A 14,937-nucleotide genomic window follows, 5' to 3' on the forward strand; every position below is an offset into this window, starting at 1 on the left:
GAAGCAGGCCATTAATGAGCAAGTGGAGTGGCCATATGCTGGAGCAGTGACCAGTGATGCAGTAATGACAGCAGTGTCCCTGGAGCCAAGCGGAAGCCAGAACAATGACTATTCCTGGCTTCTCTTGAGATCTATCTCCTCTCACCCATCAACTCACCAGCGATCTAAGTAATCGCTGGTCATGTCTTCCCTGACCCAGACTCATTTGACTGAGCTGACGTCCCCCAGCTTTTACAGAGCAAGCTCTAAGCAAACACAAGAGAAATAGCCTTCCTACTGGTCTTGCTGAATTTACGCTGTTCGTTTCTCTAAACCATTATTCACACTGAAGACTGAGTGACGTCTCCAGACTGTAAATCTAAGTTTATCAGCCTCCTTGCCTAAAACTCTCAAATGGTTTCCCATTCTCTTGACATAAAGTGAAAATTCCCTACCGTGGCCTCCCAGGTCCTGCGTCGTCTAGTCACCGTGCCTCCTTTTCATCCTCACCTGGAGCCTCCCTCCCCCACAGCCTCTCTGGTCCAGCTACCCTGGCCTTCTTTCAGTCCCTCCCAATCACCACACTCCCTCCTGCCACTGGGTTTACCACAGGCTGTTCCATCTGCCTACAATGTGGATCCCTTGCCCTTTCACCTACTTCATTCCTTCCTACTCGGCATCAAACATCACCTCCCCAGGGATGTCTCCCTCACCTCCCTGACTGACACCAACCTCATAGCATCCCCCTTACACGGTATTGTCACAGGGGTGACTTCTTTTGCGATTACGTGATTAATATCAGTCTTGACCACTAAGCTCTCTGGGATCAAAGTCCATGGCTGAGTTTTCTCACTGTTGTGTTCCCAGTACCTTGTACGGTGTTTGGCCCACAGCAGACACTCAAATATTTGTTGACTATGGCATGACTGGTTTAATGTCTGCCTGCAAATAACACTAGGGAAAGGCTCTTCTACAAGGGCCACTGTATAGTTGCCATGGAACGAATGACAGTAGTAACAGCCGGCAAGTAACTGTCGCTTAGGAAGGGCCAGCACACAACAGGAGAGCAGAGTATGTGTGGCTGTATGCACAGTACCCAGGACCAAGCACTCCACTTGGAAGGGGAGCCCAATCCTTCTGCAGCCGCAACATCTGCTTTAGCACCTAGGACAATGCCCAGAAGGTCAGTGGCACTTGGCTCTCCTTTATCGAGTTTCATTTAAGCTTGCAGGTCTATTTCCAGAGTTCATGGCTACAACTTGGTAGCCAAAATGGTGCCAGTTTGGTGCCTGTTACCCACCTCAATCCCGCTTTCAACTGAGTTGGAAAATTAAAGAGAACAAATTTGCAGCTTTGATTGCAAACTGAAAAAGTGATACAATTAACACAAATGTCTTTGATTGCCTCTTGAAAAACATTTGTAAATCAAAATTGGTAATGCTTTTAAGGGTATGACATATTCTTTCAAATTATCCACGAGAGAGGGAAGTGGTTTCGGATCATGCAAATGTGTGAATTTATGCCTAATAAATGAAAAATATTCTTCCTTACATAATTCCCTTTAGGGGACCTGCTTTAGTTCAAAAAAGTTTTTGAACACTTGACAGGTGCCAGGTATTCTGCTGGGCCAGGGGTAGGAGTTATGGAGAATCTGCAGAACTCTTGCTGTCAAGGGCTTCACGCTCTGATGGAGGAGATCGTGGCAAAAGAAAATAACACGAGCCATGTTGCAAGTGTACGTCGTGTAAAGTGTACGTAGGATAAAGTGCACATCCTTTGTCCTATGAAGGAGATAAGGGTACAGAGTGTTTTTGTTTGTTTGTTTCCTTTTTTTGAGGTACGCGGGCCTCTCACCGCTGTGGCCCCTCCCGCCGCGGAGCACAGGCTCCGGACACGCAGGCCCAGCGGCCACGGCCCACGGGCCCAGCCGCTCCGTGGCATGTGGGATCCTCCCGGACGGGGGCACGAACCTGCGTCTCCTGCATCGGCAGGCAGACTCTCGACCACTGCGCCACCAGGGAAGGCTGGGTGCAGAGTTTTTTGAAAATTAGGAGTAGCTCATGGAGAAGGCCGTAAAAAGTCCAAGATATAATAGAGTCCAGCTTCCTAACTTAACAAGTAAGAAAAATGAGGTCCCCAAAGGTCACGATCTCTTAACTAGTTAGTGCCAAACCAGATCTTGAACCCAAAAGTTCCCTTTAAAGAGCTGTCAAAGATATGACCAAGTTCTACTGTTCTTACTGGCTTTCTCCAAACCATTCCAGCCACTGGGGGTTGAAATATCGAGCAAATGTTGTTTGCTTTTTTTTTTTTTTTTTGCTGTACACCGGCCTCTCACTGCTGTGGCCTCTCCCGTTGGGAGCACAGGCTCCGGATGCGCAGGCTCAGCGGCCATGGCGCACAGGCTTAGTTGCTCCGCGGCATGTGGGATCTTCCCGGACTGGGACACGAACCCGTGTCCCCTGCATCGGCAGGTGGACTCTCAACTACTGCGCCACCAGGGAAGCCCTTGTCTGCTTTTTATAAGGGAGCAGCAAGGTCCATCTCCCTGCCTCCCATCTGGTCCCTTTCCACTCTCCTTCCCATATATCAGGTGGAATAACTTCCCCAAATGCGAATCTGATCATGCCACCCCTTTCCTTCCCACTACCCTTAGGCTAACAACCTGGGTCCATCCTAAGGCTCACTCCAAGTGCTCTGGTCCTGACCCTTGACTGCAGCCTCCTCTTCCACCACTATCTCCTTCCCTCTCCATGTTCCAGTCATGCTGTTCTTCCTCTGGTTCTTCAATCTTGCCATGCTTTCTCCCGCTTCCGGGGCTCAGCATGCACTGTTCCCTCTGCTTGGAACACTTTTCCTCCTTCTTCACCTAATGATTCATTTGGTTGAGATAAAATACCATTACCCTGACCTGTAGACTGGGTTAGTCCTTCCCTGCCCTCTGTATGCGCTCTGCCATTGCTCTGTATTGAAGCACGGGTTGAACATCTGCCTTCTGCGCTAGACTCTAAGCCCCAAGAGTGTGGGAACATCTCAGTCATTCACTGATGCGTCCCCACGCCCTAGCACAGTATGTAGATTCTTAGGTAGGCTAAGCTGCTGGAACAAATAACACTTCAAATCCTCAGTCTTTTACAGAACAAGAAGTTATTTTTTTCTTTTTCATGTGACAGTTCAGAGTCAGGGTTCCAGGTGGGTGGCAGTCCTACTCCATGCCACCATGTAGGGACACAGGCTGATGTGGCTTGTGGCTTCAAGATGTGGCTTGCAAAGTACTCCTGATAATTTCTGTGTTAATTGGCTGGAAACAGGAAAGGGCACGGGAAGAGGCTGCATAGAAGGCAACCACTTCTCTTCTGCTCCTTTTCCATTGGAGGGCATTTGGTCATACGGTCACAAAAGGCTATACAAAAGGCTAGGATATGTGGGCCAGCCATTGCCAAGTATTGTACTTCTTTACCATGTGACAAGGGGAGAAAGGATTTTGAAAGACAGATGGCAGCTCCACCAGAATGCTCAGGGCAGATTTACTGAAAATAAATTAATTTTTAAATCATTATATTGCTCTACTTTAGATGCTGATATCAGTACCCAAACTCCCAGAATCATTACGTTTCTATCATTTTGTTGGCAGCATTTCAATATCCAAACAACTGGCTTTAATAAAAGGTAAGGCCTGGTGTGACAGAGATGTATGTGTTTCTTCTCTACCATGAGAGCATGCCAAGAGTTAAAAATAATAGGACACCAAAGAATGCCAACGATGTAAGAGAACTTGCAGATAAATCATCAGGCATTTATGATGTTCTTTTTATTCTTGTTTTTATTTTTTTATAAATTTATTTATTTGGGGCTGCATTGGGTCTTTGTTGCTGCGCGCGGGCTTTCTCTAGTTGTGGCGAGCGGGGGCTACTCTTCCTTGTGGTGCGCAGGCTTCTCATTGCGGTGGCTTCTCTTTGTTGTGGAGCACGGACTCTAGGCATGCGGGCTTCAGTAGTTGTGGCTTGCGAGCTGTAGAGAGCAGGCTCACTACTTGTGGCACACAGGCTTTGTTGCTCCACGGCATGTGGGATCTTCCCAGACCAGGGCTCGAACCCATGTCCCTTGCATTGGCAGGCGGATTCTTAACCACTGCGCCATCAGGGAAGTCCCTGATGTTCTTTTAAAAACATTTGGGAATTGAGGTCCAGTGATAGGAATTAGCTCACCCAAATTTAAAGGCCCAGCTATAATAGGAGCATGGATCCCTGACTCCTAATTCAGTGTTCATCCCACCATAGCCAGTTGGCCCTCCATGGGCAGGATCCTCAGTGTGTCCAAGTTAGCATCTGACTCATAAACCTTCAGTGGTATTCAGGATACAATCAGTCCCTAACTGCCTCTGTTGATTGATCAAGACATAGTGTGGCAAACTCCCAAGGTGTAAACATTTGCCGTCAGCATTCCATTTTATAGGTAAAATATTTTTAGAGCCAACAATGCTGTCATGGAAATAACAATATAAGAAAAAATATACTCATATACTGGGATCATTATCTTATTCCAAAACATGTGGCTTCTTTATAGAGTAACAAGCACAGCTGGATTCTATTATATTGCAGTTATTTTTCCTCCTAGCTGGCTGGTCTGTGTCTCCAGAGGAGATGCTTTACATTTCTATTGAAATAAATCTTCATCTTGGTGAGAATATTATTGTTACACTATCACAACACAAGAGACCTATGATTTCTGTTTCACAATTTCAGGCACTTTTGATAATGTCAATGACAAAATATCATGTCCATGACATGATAAATATCCATGACATTTCTCATATAACAGCCTCCTCTGAGAGGCTGAGGGGGGAGTGTAACTCTATCATCCACATTGCCCACCAATACACAGACACAGACACACACACAGACACACACACACATCATTCATGGCACCAGACTCCTTACAGTAGACAACTGGGCCACATTTATTCCCATGCCTTAAGGAAACACGGGATAAATATGGCTCATCTTGCCAGAATGTATTGTATTCAATGGTAATTTTAAGTGTTATTCACTGAAATCAAGCAGGGCTAGATCATGGAATAGAAGTCAGTACCGGGCTTCCCTGGTGGCGCAGTGGTTGAGAGTCCGCCTGCCGATGAAGGGGACACGGGTTCGTGCCCTGGTCCGGGAAGATCCCACGTGCCGTGGAGCGGCTGGGCCCGAGAGCCATGGCCGCTGGGCCTGAGCGTCCGGAGCCTGTGCTCTGCAGTGATTTTCACTTCTGGCTGTTTGGGCTTATGCCCTTGATCTCTCGGGGGAGGTGGATAGAAATGGGTGTTGAGTACATATTTGCCTGTAGCATCCAAAGTAGTTTTATAGTGGAAAAGCTTGAAAAGTGCTAGAGTATTGGGGAAACTATCGATCTAGCAAGAAAACAGAAGAGATCTAATTTTTAGTTCTGCCATGTACGACTGATACATACTGGGAAAAACCACATTTCTCCTGTAGGTCTTCATTTCTTTGTTTGAAAAAATAATATTAAGAAAAGTTCTAAAATGAGGTGATTCTGACACTTTGCTGTACTGAGGTTTGTGTTTCTACTACACTAAAGTGTTAGGAACTCACTAGATGAAATGTGTCACATTTTAGGTTCCACTTTCCAGGGCAAGTGAGGAGAAGGAGGCAGGGATTGTTCTCAAGTTCAAGTCAGCTCAGTTCAGCACATGTCTATGCTAAGGCATACAACACGCCAGGGCCTGGGAATGAATGCAGTGATAAATAAGATGCGGTGACTGCCCTCAGGGAACACACAGTCTAGAGCTGCACTGTTCAGTATGGTAGCCACTAGCCACCTGTGGATATGGAATACTTAAAGTGTGGTTAGTCTGAATCCAGTTGTGCTGTAAGTGTAAAATATATGACAGATTTAAGAGAGTAGGAAAAAGTGTAACATATCTGAGTAATTTGTTCATGTTGATGACATGCTGAAATGATATTTTGATAAATTGGGTTAAATAATATATTTCTAAAATAATTTTATCTGCATTATTTTACTTTTTTAATGTGGCTACTTAGAAAAAATTTCATTATAATTCAGGCTCGTATTACATTTCTTTTGGACAGCACTGATCTAGAAGGTAATTGAGACAGATAAACAGTGTTTCAGTCTGAAGGTTATAACAAGCTTATGTTTAGGGAAGTAGAAAAGCACAAAGGAGGGGCAGGTAGCCCTATCCCAGGGTTTGGGAAAGAATCCTGCAGGATACACTGCCTGAAAAACAAGATCTAGAGGTAGCATGCATCACGGTGAGGAACCAGACTGACTGTGTGACCTTAAGCAAGCTACTTAACCTCTCTGTGCTTCAGTTTCCTCATCTATAAAGTGGAGATGATACTGGAACCCACCTCGGAGGACTGATGTAAGAATTAAATGAGTCAAATCATATACACCCCATAAAGAAGTGGCTGCCATACAGAGCGTGGGCTCCATAATCGCCCATCACAATGCAAGCTCCAGGAACCAAGGAGTTGTTCTCTTAATATTGCTCACTTAATATTGCTCTGTCCCCAGAACTAGGACAAGGCCCGGCAATAAGTACTTGATGGGAGGACAGAGTGTGTAAGGAACTGCAGACAGTTTAGTATTATTAAAGCATAAAAAGTGAGGTAGGAGCTAGCAGGAAATGTAGACATGAAGTGCCTGGATTAACACCCCCCACCCCCATTCCAAAGGCAAGAGAGGCAATAAAAGACACCCAAAAAGAAACATCAATCCTTTGCATTTTTAATGGCACTTCGCTCTTTACAATATGCTTTCACATATTCGCCCACAACTCTGTGAGGCAGACAGGGCAGGAATTAGGAGGCAACACACTGAGTTTATTAAGGGAAGAACCCAACCATAAAAAGAGGAAACCAAAAAATGCCTCACAAAGTCTCATCAGTATTGGTAGGATAAGCGGAGTTCGTTTTTATCTTTTATTTAAAATTTTTTTCTAGTTAGGTTTTTACCACGAGCATATGTTATTTTATAGTCAGGGGAAGTGCATGCTGTGTTAAAATGAATGGAGGAGAAGGAAGAGAAGTGGGCTAGTCCAGATGGAGTCCCCATTTAGAGCGCAGTCAGACCTGAACTTCATCAGAGGACTGGGAAACGTCTGGTTCTGCAAACTCCATGGAGATGCCCTTAGAAGGAGTTATTCCAAAGTGGCAGATCTTTCTGTGGCCTTTGAAGGCAGACAGACTTTCGAATCTTTCCTCTGCCACCCGGGAGCAATGTGACCTTAAGATTCTTAATCTCTCCATGTGTCAGTTTCCAATACGTAAAATAGAGACACAAATAGTACCTACCCTTCTGGGTTTATGAAGCATTAAATAAGCTTATGTTTGAAAGGCATCTGGCACATAGTAAGCAAGAAAGGTGTCTAGGGCTCCCTTGGTGGCGCAGTGGTTGAGAGTCCGCCTGCCGATGCAGGGGACACGGGTTCGTGCCCCAGTCTGGGAAGATCCCACATGCCGCGGAGCGGCTGGGCCCGTGAGCCGTGGCCGCTGAGCCTGCGCGTCCGGAGCCTGTGCTCCGCAACAGGAGAGGCCACGACAGTGAGAGGCCCGCGTACCGCAAAAAAAAAAAAGAAAAAGAAAGGTGTCTATCATTACTTGCAAGCTCACTCACAGCTAGGAAGCTCACCCATTCCTTTCCAGAAGGGCACAGCCAGGGGAGGAAGAGGTTACTGTCCCCCATGAGAAGTCTCAGACCCAGCAAAACAACCCATACTAAAGCCCTGTCTAGTTATTCTGGGTTATGAATAAATAAATCAACTGGTAAAAGTTACAGAACGGACATTTACCTCCGAAGGAATTAAGGTGTTTCTTCTAAGCACTTTGCTTCTTAAAAACAAGACTATTTATAAACAGAGTTTATTCTTTAGCCACTTAAATGCCAAGTTACCGCCATACAGCTCCTCACCACCTCAACCCCACATCCCAGGGAAGGGAGACATGAGCTAAAAGAAATATGCCATCTGCTTGTTTTTGATGAGCAGGAAAATCTTGGGTAATTGAGGAAAAAAATCCCAATTTTACTTCTTTAATTTATTTATTTAATTTATTTATTTTTGGCTGTGTTGGGTCTTCGTTGCTGCGCGCAGGCTTTCTCTAGTTGTGGTGAGCGGGGGCTACTCTTCGTTGCGGTGTACGGGCTTCTCACTGCAGTGGCCTCTCCTGTTGCGGAGCACGGGCTCTAGGCATGCGGGCTTCAGTAGTTGTGGCTTGCAGGCTCAGTAGCTGTGGCTCATGGGCTCAGTTGCTCCACAGCATGTGGGATTTTCCTGGACCAGGGCTCGAACTCGTGTCCCCTGCACTGGCAGGCGGACTTCCAACCACTGTGCCACCAGGGAAGCCAAAAAATCCCAATTTTAAATGTGGGTTTCAGGATGTGGCAGAAGTGAAGGGAAGAGGTGGATAAGGATAGGAGGGAAAAGAGCTAAAAATTGAATGCAAAGAAGCAGGGAACTTTCTGAGTCTGGGATAGTAGTCTAGATGGAGAGCCAGCCACTGGACTAGCAGACAGAAGCCACAGGTCAGGATGGGACTGAGGATCAGAAACCAAAGAGGAAATCAAGGAGTAGGAAGCTAAGGGCACAGATTCTGCAGACATTGATTCGACAGATTTGTGAAGCACCTCCTAGATCCTAGGCACTGTTCTAAGTGCTGAAGTTTCCACAGAAGAGAAGACAGGCAAAACATTCCTATCTTCTTAAGGCTTATGTTTTCAACATGGATTCATATTCAAGCTCTGCCACTTATTAATGTGTCCTCAGCAAGATCCTATCCTTTCATCTATACAATAGTATAATCATGGAGAGACATACAGTGTTCATGGGTTGAAAGAGTCAACATAGTAGATATCAGTTCTCCCCAAGTTGCTCTCTAAGTTTAATGAAATATAACAACATTCAAGTTGTTTTAAAAAAAAACAGACAAACTTATTCTAAACTTTATGTGGGAAGGGGACTAAAATAGTCAAAACTGTAAGCATCTCAAATGTCCTTTGGTGGTGAATGTGGTACATACATATCATGGAATACTACTCAATGAAAAGGAAAATACCATCACTACATGCAACAACTTGGATAAAATGCAAGGGAGGGGCTTTCCTGGTGGCAAAATAGTTAAGAATCCGCCTGCCAGTGCAGGGGACATGGGTTCGAGCCCTGGTCCAGGAAGATCCCACGTGCCGTGGAGCAACAAAGCCTGTGTGCCACAACTACTGAGCCTGTGTGGCCAAACTACTGAAGCCTGTGCGCCTAGAGCCCGTGCTCCACAGCAAGAGAAGCCACAACAATGAGAAGCCTGCCCACTGCAACAAAGAGTAGCTCTGCTTGCTGCAACTAGAGAAAACCTGCTCGCAGCAATGGAGACCCAACGCAGTCAAAAATCAAATAAATAAATTTATTTTTTAAAAAAACGCAAGGGAATCACAACATTGGAAAGCAACTATACCCCAATAAAAAAATAAAAACAGGAAAAAAAAAAACTCAAGGGAATGAGGCTGAGTTTAAAAAGCAGTTCTCAGAGAACTTCTGTATGGTTCCATTCACAGAACATTTGTTGTTTCATAACATATGAAGATGGAGAACAGATTAGTGATTGCCAGGGGTTAGGGATGGGGGAGGGGGCAGGTAGAAAGATTGGCTGTAACTATAAAGGGTTACTATGAGAGAATCTTGTGTTGGAGGTACAGTTCTGTATACTGATTGTGGTGATAGTTACCCAAAGGTACACATTTGGTAACATTGCCTAGAACTACATACACACACACACACACACACACACACACACACACACACACACACACACAGGATGAGGGAAAATGTAACTGGTAAAATCTGAAGAAACTGTGGATTGTATCAATGTCAGTTTCTTGCTTTGGATGTTGTACTGTAATTATGCAAGATGTTTCTTGGGGGAACAGGTGCGGGAGATTGTTTTTGCGTATTTATTGGCAATTTCCTGTAAATTTATAATCATATCAAAATAAAAAGGTTAAAAACGCAATAAAAATTTAAATGGTATAATAATCCCTATGGTGGTTATGAGAAGTAAATATACAATTTATTAAAGTATCTGGCACACAATAGATGCGCAATAAATGGCAGCTCCAACTTCCTATCCCAACCAGATTTCTGCTTACACACATGTCCTTGACTTGCTCTAGCTTGGAGCAAATAAGTGGGTACTCTTGAGTGAGGGGCAAAAAAGAGTTATCCATTTGCGGGACCAGGAAGTCCGAATGCCTCAAGCTTCGGCCTAATTGTGGGTGAAATGACACAGGGGGATGGAGAGGACACACATTTCCTCATGCAAGAGAGAGAGAGGCCAACACATTGATTAGAATGCTGTGGCAGGTGTTTATACACACCATTTACTGTTTAGTTGGAGTCCTGTTCAGAGATACAGTAAAAACTGAGAAGGTCCACAGTTGTTTTCCCTTCATCCATTCCTCTTAACTCTTGTCATTCCATCTAACTTTTTTTTTAATTTTTATTTTATATTGGGGTATAGTTGATTAACCATGTTGTGTATTGAACTTTAATTTTTAAAAAAAAAAAAACACTAAATGCTTAAAATCTTTTAATGCCCTCTCTGTACATCTGATGGAAAATCCTGATTCCTTTCCAGAACCTAGGAGCCCTGGATGGTCTAGCCCCTGCCAACCTTTCTAATGAAACACACTTTCAGCCTCTAGACTCCAGCCACAACTGTCTCCTTTCAGCTCCTCCAATGTGCCAGGCTCCTGATCTGAGCCTTCACATATGCTGTTCCCTGAGCCTGGAACACTCAAAACAACCCTAATCCCAGGCTGACCCACCCCACCCTTTAGACGGCAGGTCCTTCCCACCGTATTGGTCTTAGCTTAAATATTAATCTACTTATATAGTAGATGCCTCCAAGACAACCTATCTCAGTACTTTTCCTCTGAGACCTACTCTGTAATTTTCTATTTCTTCTGTTTCTATACCTTCTTTGCCTCATACAAGTTGCAAATATGTATAATATATGTGTATATGGAGAAATAAATAATTGTCAAATATGTATAAAACAAATATATGTATACACACATATCCTCTTGATTATTATTTATTACCCCACTAGATTGTAATAGATGAGGGCAGAGGCCACATCTGGTTCTGTCACTTCTATGTGCTGAACAGCTCAGAAAGTACCAGAAACACCGTAAGTGCTCGATACAAAAGTCACAAATATCTGACTGATCATCTTTCTTTGAATCCATGATTGTTGCACGTTACCTGGGCAGAAAGCTGTTGGATTTTGTTTTCTCTTCTTCCTATTCATTCATTCAACAGCATTTACTGGCACCTACTACATAGCAGGCATTTGTGCTGGTCACTGGGAATATAGTGATAAAAAAAGCTATGATCTCTGGCCTCATGGAGCTTGTATTCTAGTTAGAGAGAAAGATGATTAAACATGCAATAAGTGTAAAGCAGGAAAAGTTCTATAATAGGGGATGTATTGGGGACTGAGAGAACAGAGAGGATAAGATTTTTCTTCACTGTCCTTTGTGCAGTTCTCAGAGTTCACTATGTGCTACCCACTGGAAGGGACTGAGCTAGTACCATCCTTTCAAGGAATTTAAATCAGAGAAACCAGCTAGATCATTGTGATTGAGGCCATGATTCAAAGAGATCCCTTGTCTATCATGATATCAAAGGACTTGTCCTGGATATCATTCTCCTTTATCACACTGGCATGTGGTGATGCTCTATCTGGCACAGAATATAAACTCCACAAGAGCAGGACTTTGTCTTATTCAATGAGGTATCCTTAATGCAAGGGACTGAGCCAAGCACACGGTAGATGCTCTATAAAGATTTGTTGAATAACTGAATGAAATTACACGTCGAAAGACCAAGGCTTAGAGAGGTCAGGTGTTTTCCCAAGGTCACAGGGGAAGAGGGTGATAAATCTCATCCTAATTCTACTAATTCTAATTGCTACTGAGGGACTTTTGTTCTCCATGGTTTAAAGGTCAAGGATCAGACTCCCCCATGTCCCACTCCCAGATAGGTGGCAAAGAGCCCAAGGCCAGGATCACATTGACACAAACCTTCCATCCCTGTTCCCTAAGTTCCCCTGGAAGGTAGAGCCTCATGTCTGGGGAAGGGTCATTTCTAACCTAGGCTACACAGTTGTACATTTCTTCTTTCACAGCTCTACGCAATGGTTCAGATCTGGAAAAAGCCATCGCCACTGCCGCTATGATTTTCAGAAACTTTTCTGACCCTGATGGCAAACTTGGGAACGCTACTGCCAAAAATCTACTGCAAACCCAATTTAGGAATTTCACAGAGGTAAGAGAACTAATAGGTACCAAGAAACAGGGGGCCACGCCATCACGGCTGGCCCAAAGAGTCAACAACTCCAGCTCGAAGGCACCATTATGTTGCTTCATTCCACAAATGTTTATTGGACACCTGCCCTACGCCAGGAAATGAGCTGTGCCCTGGGGTTGATGCAGTGAACAAGCTACCAATCCAGCAGAGTAGAGAGATGTGCTGAAAAAGTAATTAGAAATAGTCAGAGGACCGTGAAAGGGTAGAACATGCAGTGACAGAATAAAACAGAGGGACCATCTTGGGCTTGGTGGTCAAAAAAGAGCTCCTGGGAGATTAAGATATAGCTAAGATCTGAAGAAGGAGATCAGGAGTGAGCAGGGACCGGGGGCGGGGTGCATGCGGGATGAGAATGATGGCATTCCCAGCAGAGGATTTGGCATAAAGCATGTCAGAGACCTATGAGGGCAAGTATTGGTGAGAAGAGGAAGGGAAGTAGGAAGCAGTGGAAGAGGAGGCTGGGGAGGTGAAGAGAAGCCACTTCTTACAGAGGCATAGCGTGAGGGCAGGAGGAAGCCAGGGAAGTTTCTAAATCCGGGTCGAAGAAATTACACCAGCTGCAGTAGGAGATGAGACTGTGGTTGGGATGGGGAGTGGAACGAAGAAAAGAGGAACCGTGGGGAAGGCATCCAAACAAAAGATATTGGTTTGGACTAAGGCGGCAAATATGGGAGGCATCTGGAAGGTGGAATGAGCGGGATCTGATAACCATGAAGGCTGAAGAGCAAGGGGGACAAATAATGATACCTCAGTTCTGACCGTGGGAGGAAGTGGGTGGTGGTCCCGTTTCCAGAGAAGAGGAAGGCTGGAGAATAAGCAGATTTGAGGTGGGGAGAGAGGTGGGGGCAGGTGATGAGTTCTGTTAGCATGTGTCAAGTTTAAGATGTCCTTGAAACTGTCAAGTGGAGAAACTCGGACAGCAACAGGATATGTGAGCGGGAAGGTCAGAATAGAGATCTATAACAGTGAGAGTGGGCAATGTGAAAATGGTTACCGAACAGAAGGAAGTGACCTAAATCACCTAGAGGCATCTTTCTCAAACCTCAGCCACCTGAATACCATCTTCAATAATTGTTTTTCCCGTATCTGCCTATAGCCTGTATTATAATGTACTTAGAACTTGTTAAGAGAATGCTCTACTTAAAGGAAATTATTTTATAAGGAGCCTTGATCACCATTTTAAATGTAAATTCAGTGGGTAAAAGTGGAAGGTAGTAAAAAAATATATAGATGACTGTTCATTCTTATTTAATATTTATTCTTGCATCACCTAAAACTGTGTTACATTCTACCAGCAGTACATGTTCAAACTTTGGAAAATAGTAGCCTAGGGAAAATGCATAAGAAAAAAGGAGGACCTCACACAGAACCTAAGCCACCAACATTTAATGGTAGATTGAGCAAGAAAAAACTTAAAAGTAAACAGTCTCTCAGGTTCTATGTGTATTCTGAGACGTTTAAAAGAGAAGTATTATAGTTCCTTTAAGATATAAACATATACGGTTTTAGCATACCACAGTGATATAAGGTGCCACCCACTGGGGGAAGCTGGGTCAAGGGTACAACTTCCCGTGAATCTATGATTGTTTTAAAAGAGTGTGTGTGAAATCGGCTTTTTTTTTAAATTCCACAAGTGATTTTTTTTTATAGCCTGTTTCATAGAAACAGTGAATAGATTGGTGGTTGCCAGGAGCTAGGGGAAGGGGAAAGTGGCGTGGTATAGGTCAGAGGGTGCAAATTTCCAATTTTAAGAAGAATAAGTTCTGAGGCTCTAACGCACAGCACGGTGACTATAGTTAGTAATACGGTACTGCATGCTTGAAGGTCACTGAGGTAGATCTTGAGCATTCTCCCCACACACACGCACACACACATACACACACAAGTTAACTCTGTAAGGTGATGGATGTGTTAATTATCTTGATCTTGGTAATCATTCCACAACGCATGTGTATTAAACCATCATACTGTACACTTTAAATATATACAATTACATTTGTCAATTATTCCATAATAAAGTTAAAAAGGAGTGTGTGCAGCAAGATCTTTTTTGACCCACCTCCTAGAGAAATGGAAATAAAAACAAAAATAAACAAATGGGACCTAATGAAACTTCAAAGCTTTTGCACAGCAAAGGAAACCATAATCAAGACCAAAAGACAACCCTCAGAATGGGAGAAAATATTTGCAAATGTAGCAACTGACAAAGGATTAATCTCCAAAATTGATAAGCAGCTCATGCAGCTCAATATCAAAAAAACAAACAACCCAATCCAAAAATGGGCAGAAGACCTAAATAGACATTTCTCCAAAGAAGATATACAGATGGCCAACAAACACATGAAAGGATGCTCAACATCATTAATCATCAGAGAAATGCAAATCAAAACCACAGTGAGGGGGCTTCCCTGGTGGCGCAGGCCACGACAGCGAGAGGCCCGCGTACTGAAAACAAACAAACAAACTACAATGAGGTATCACCTCACACCAGTCAGAATGGCCATCATCAAAAAATCTACAAACAGGGCTTCCCTGGTGGCGCAGTGGTTGAGAGTCCGCCTGCC

The 14,937-nt window shown here is 44.0% G+C and overlaps 1 protein-coding gene across 1 annotated transcript; it reads left to right on the top strand.

The window, feature by feature from the left end:
• Nucleotides 1-1,052: 1,052 nt before the first annotated feature.
• Nucleotides 1,053-12,475, top strand: SNTN (sentan, cilia apical structure protein). Its single transcript, XM_024746318.1, has 3 exons — nucleotides 1,053-1,162; nucleotides 3,614-3,648; nucleotides 12,192-12,475. The coding sequence occupies exons 1-3, from the start codon at nucleotides 1,053-1,055 to the stop codon at nucleotides 12,473-12,475; spliced, it is 429 nt and encodes a 142-aa protein (XP_024602086.1).
• Nucleotides 12,476-14,937: the final 2,462 nt, after the last annotated feature.

Source organism: Neophocaena asiaeorientalis, unplaced genomic scaffold, assembly GCF_003031525.2.
Source record: "Neophocaena asiaeorientalis asiaeorientalis breed wild unplaced genomic scaffold, Neophocaena_asiaeorientalis_V1.1 scaffold251, whole genome shotgun sequence".
Taxonomy (NCBI): Eukaryota; Metazoa; Chordata; class Mammalia; order Artiodactyla; family Phocoenidae; genus Neophocaena; species Neophocaena asiaeorientalis.

Coding starts and splice junctions, on each gene's coding strand:
- SNTN (XM_024746318.1), top strand. CDS start 1,053: ATGTGTGGCTGTATGCACAGTACCCAGGACCAAGCACTCCACTTGGAA. Junction 1,163..3,613: donor CCTAGGACAATGCCCAGAAG/GTCAGTGGCACT, acceptor TTTTGTTGGCAG/CATTTCAATATCCAAACAAC. Junction 3,649..12,191: donor ACAACTGGCTTTAATAAAAG/GTAAGGCCTGGT, acceptor CTTCTTTCACAG/CTCTACGCAATGGTTCAGAT.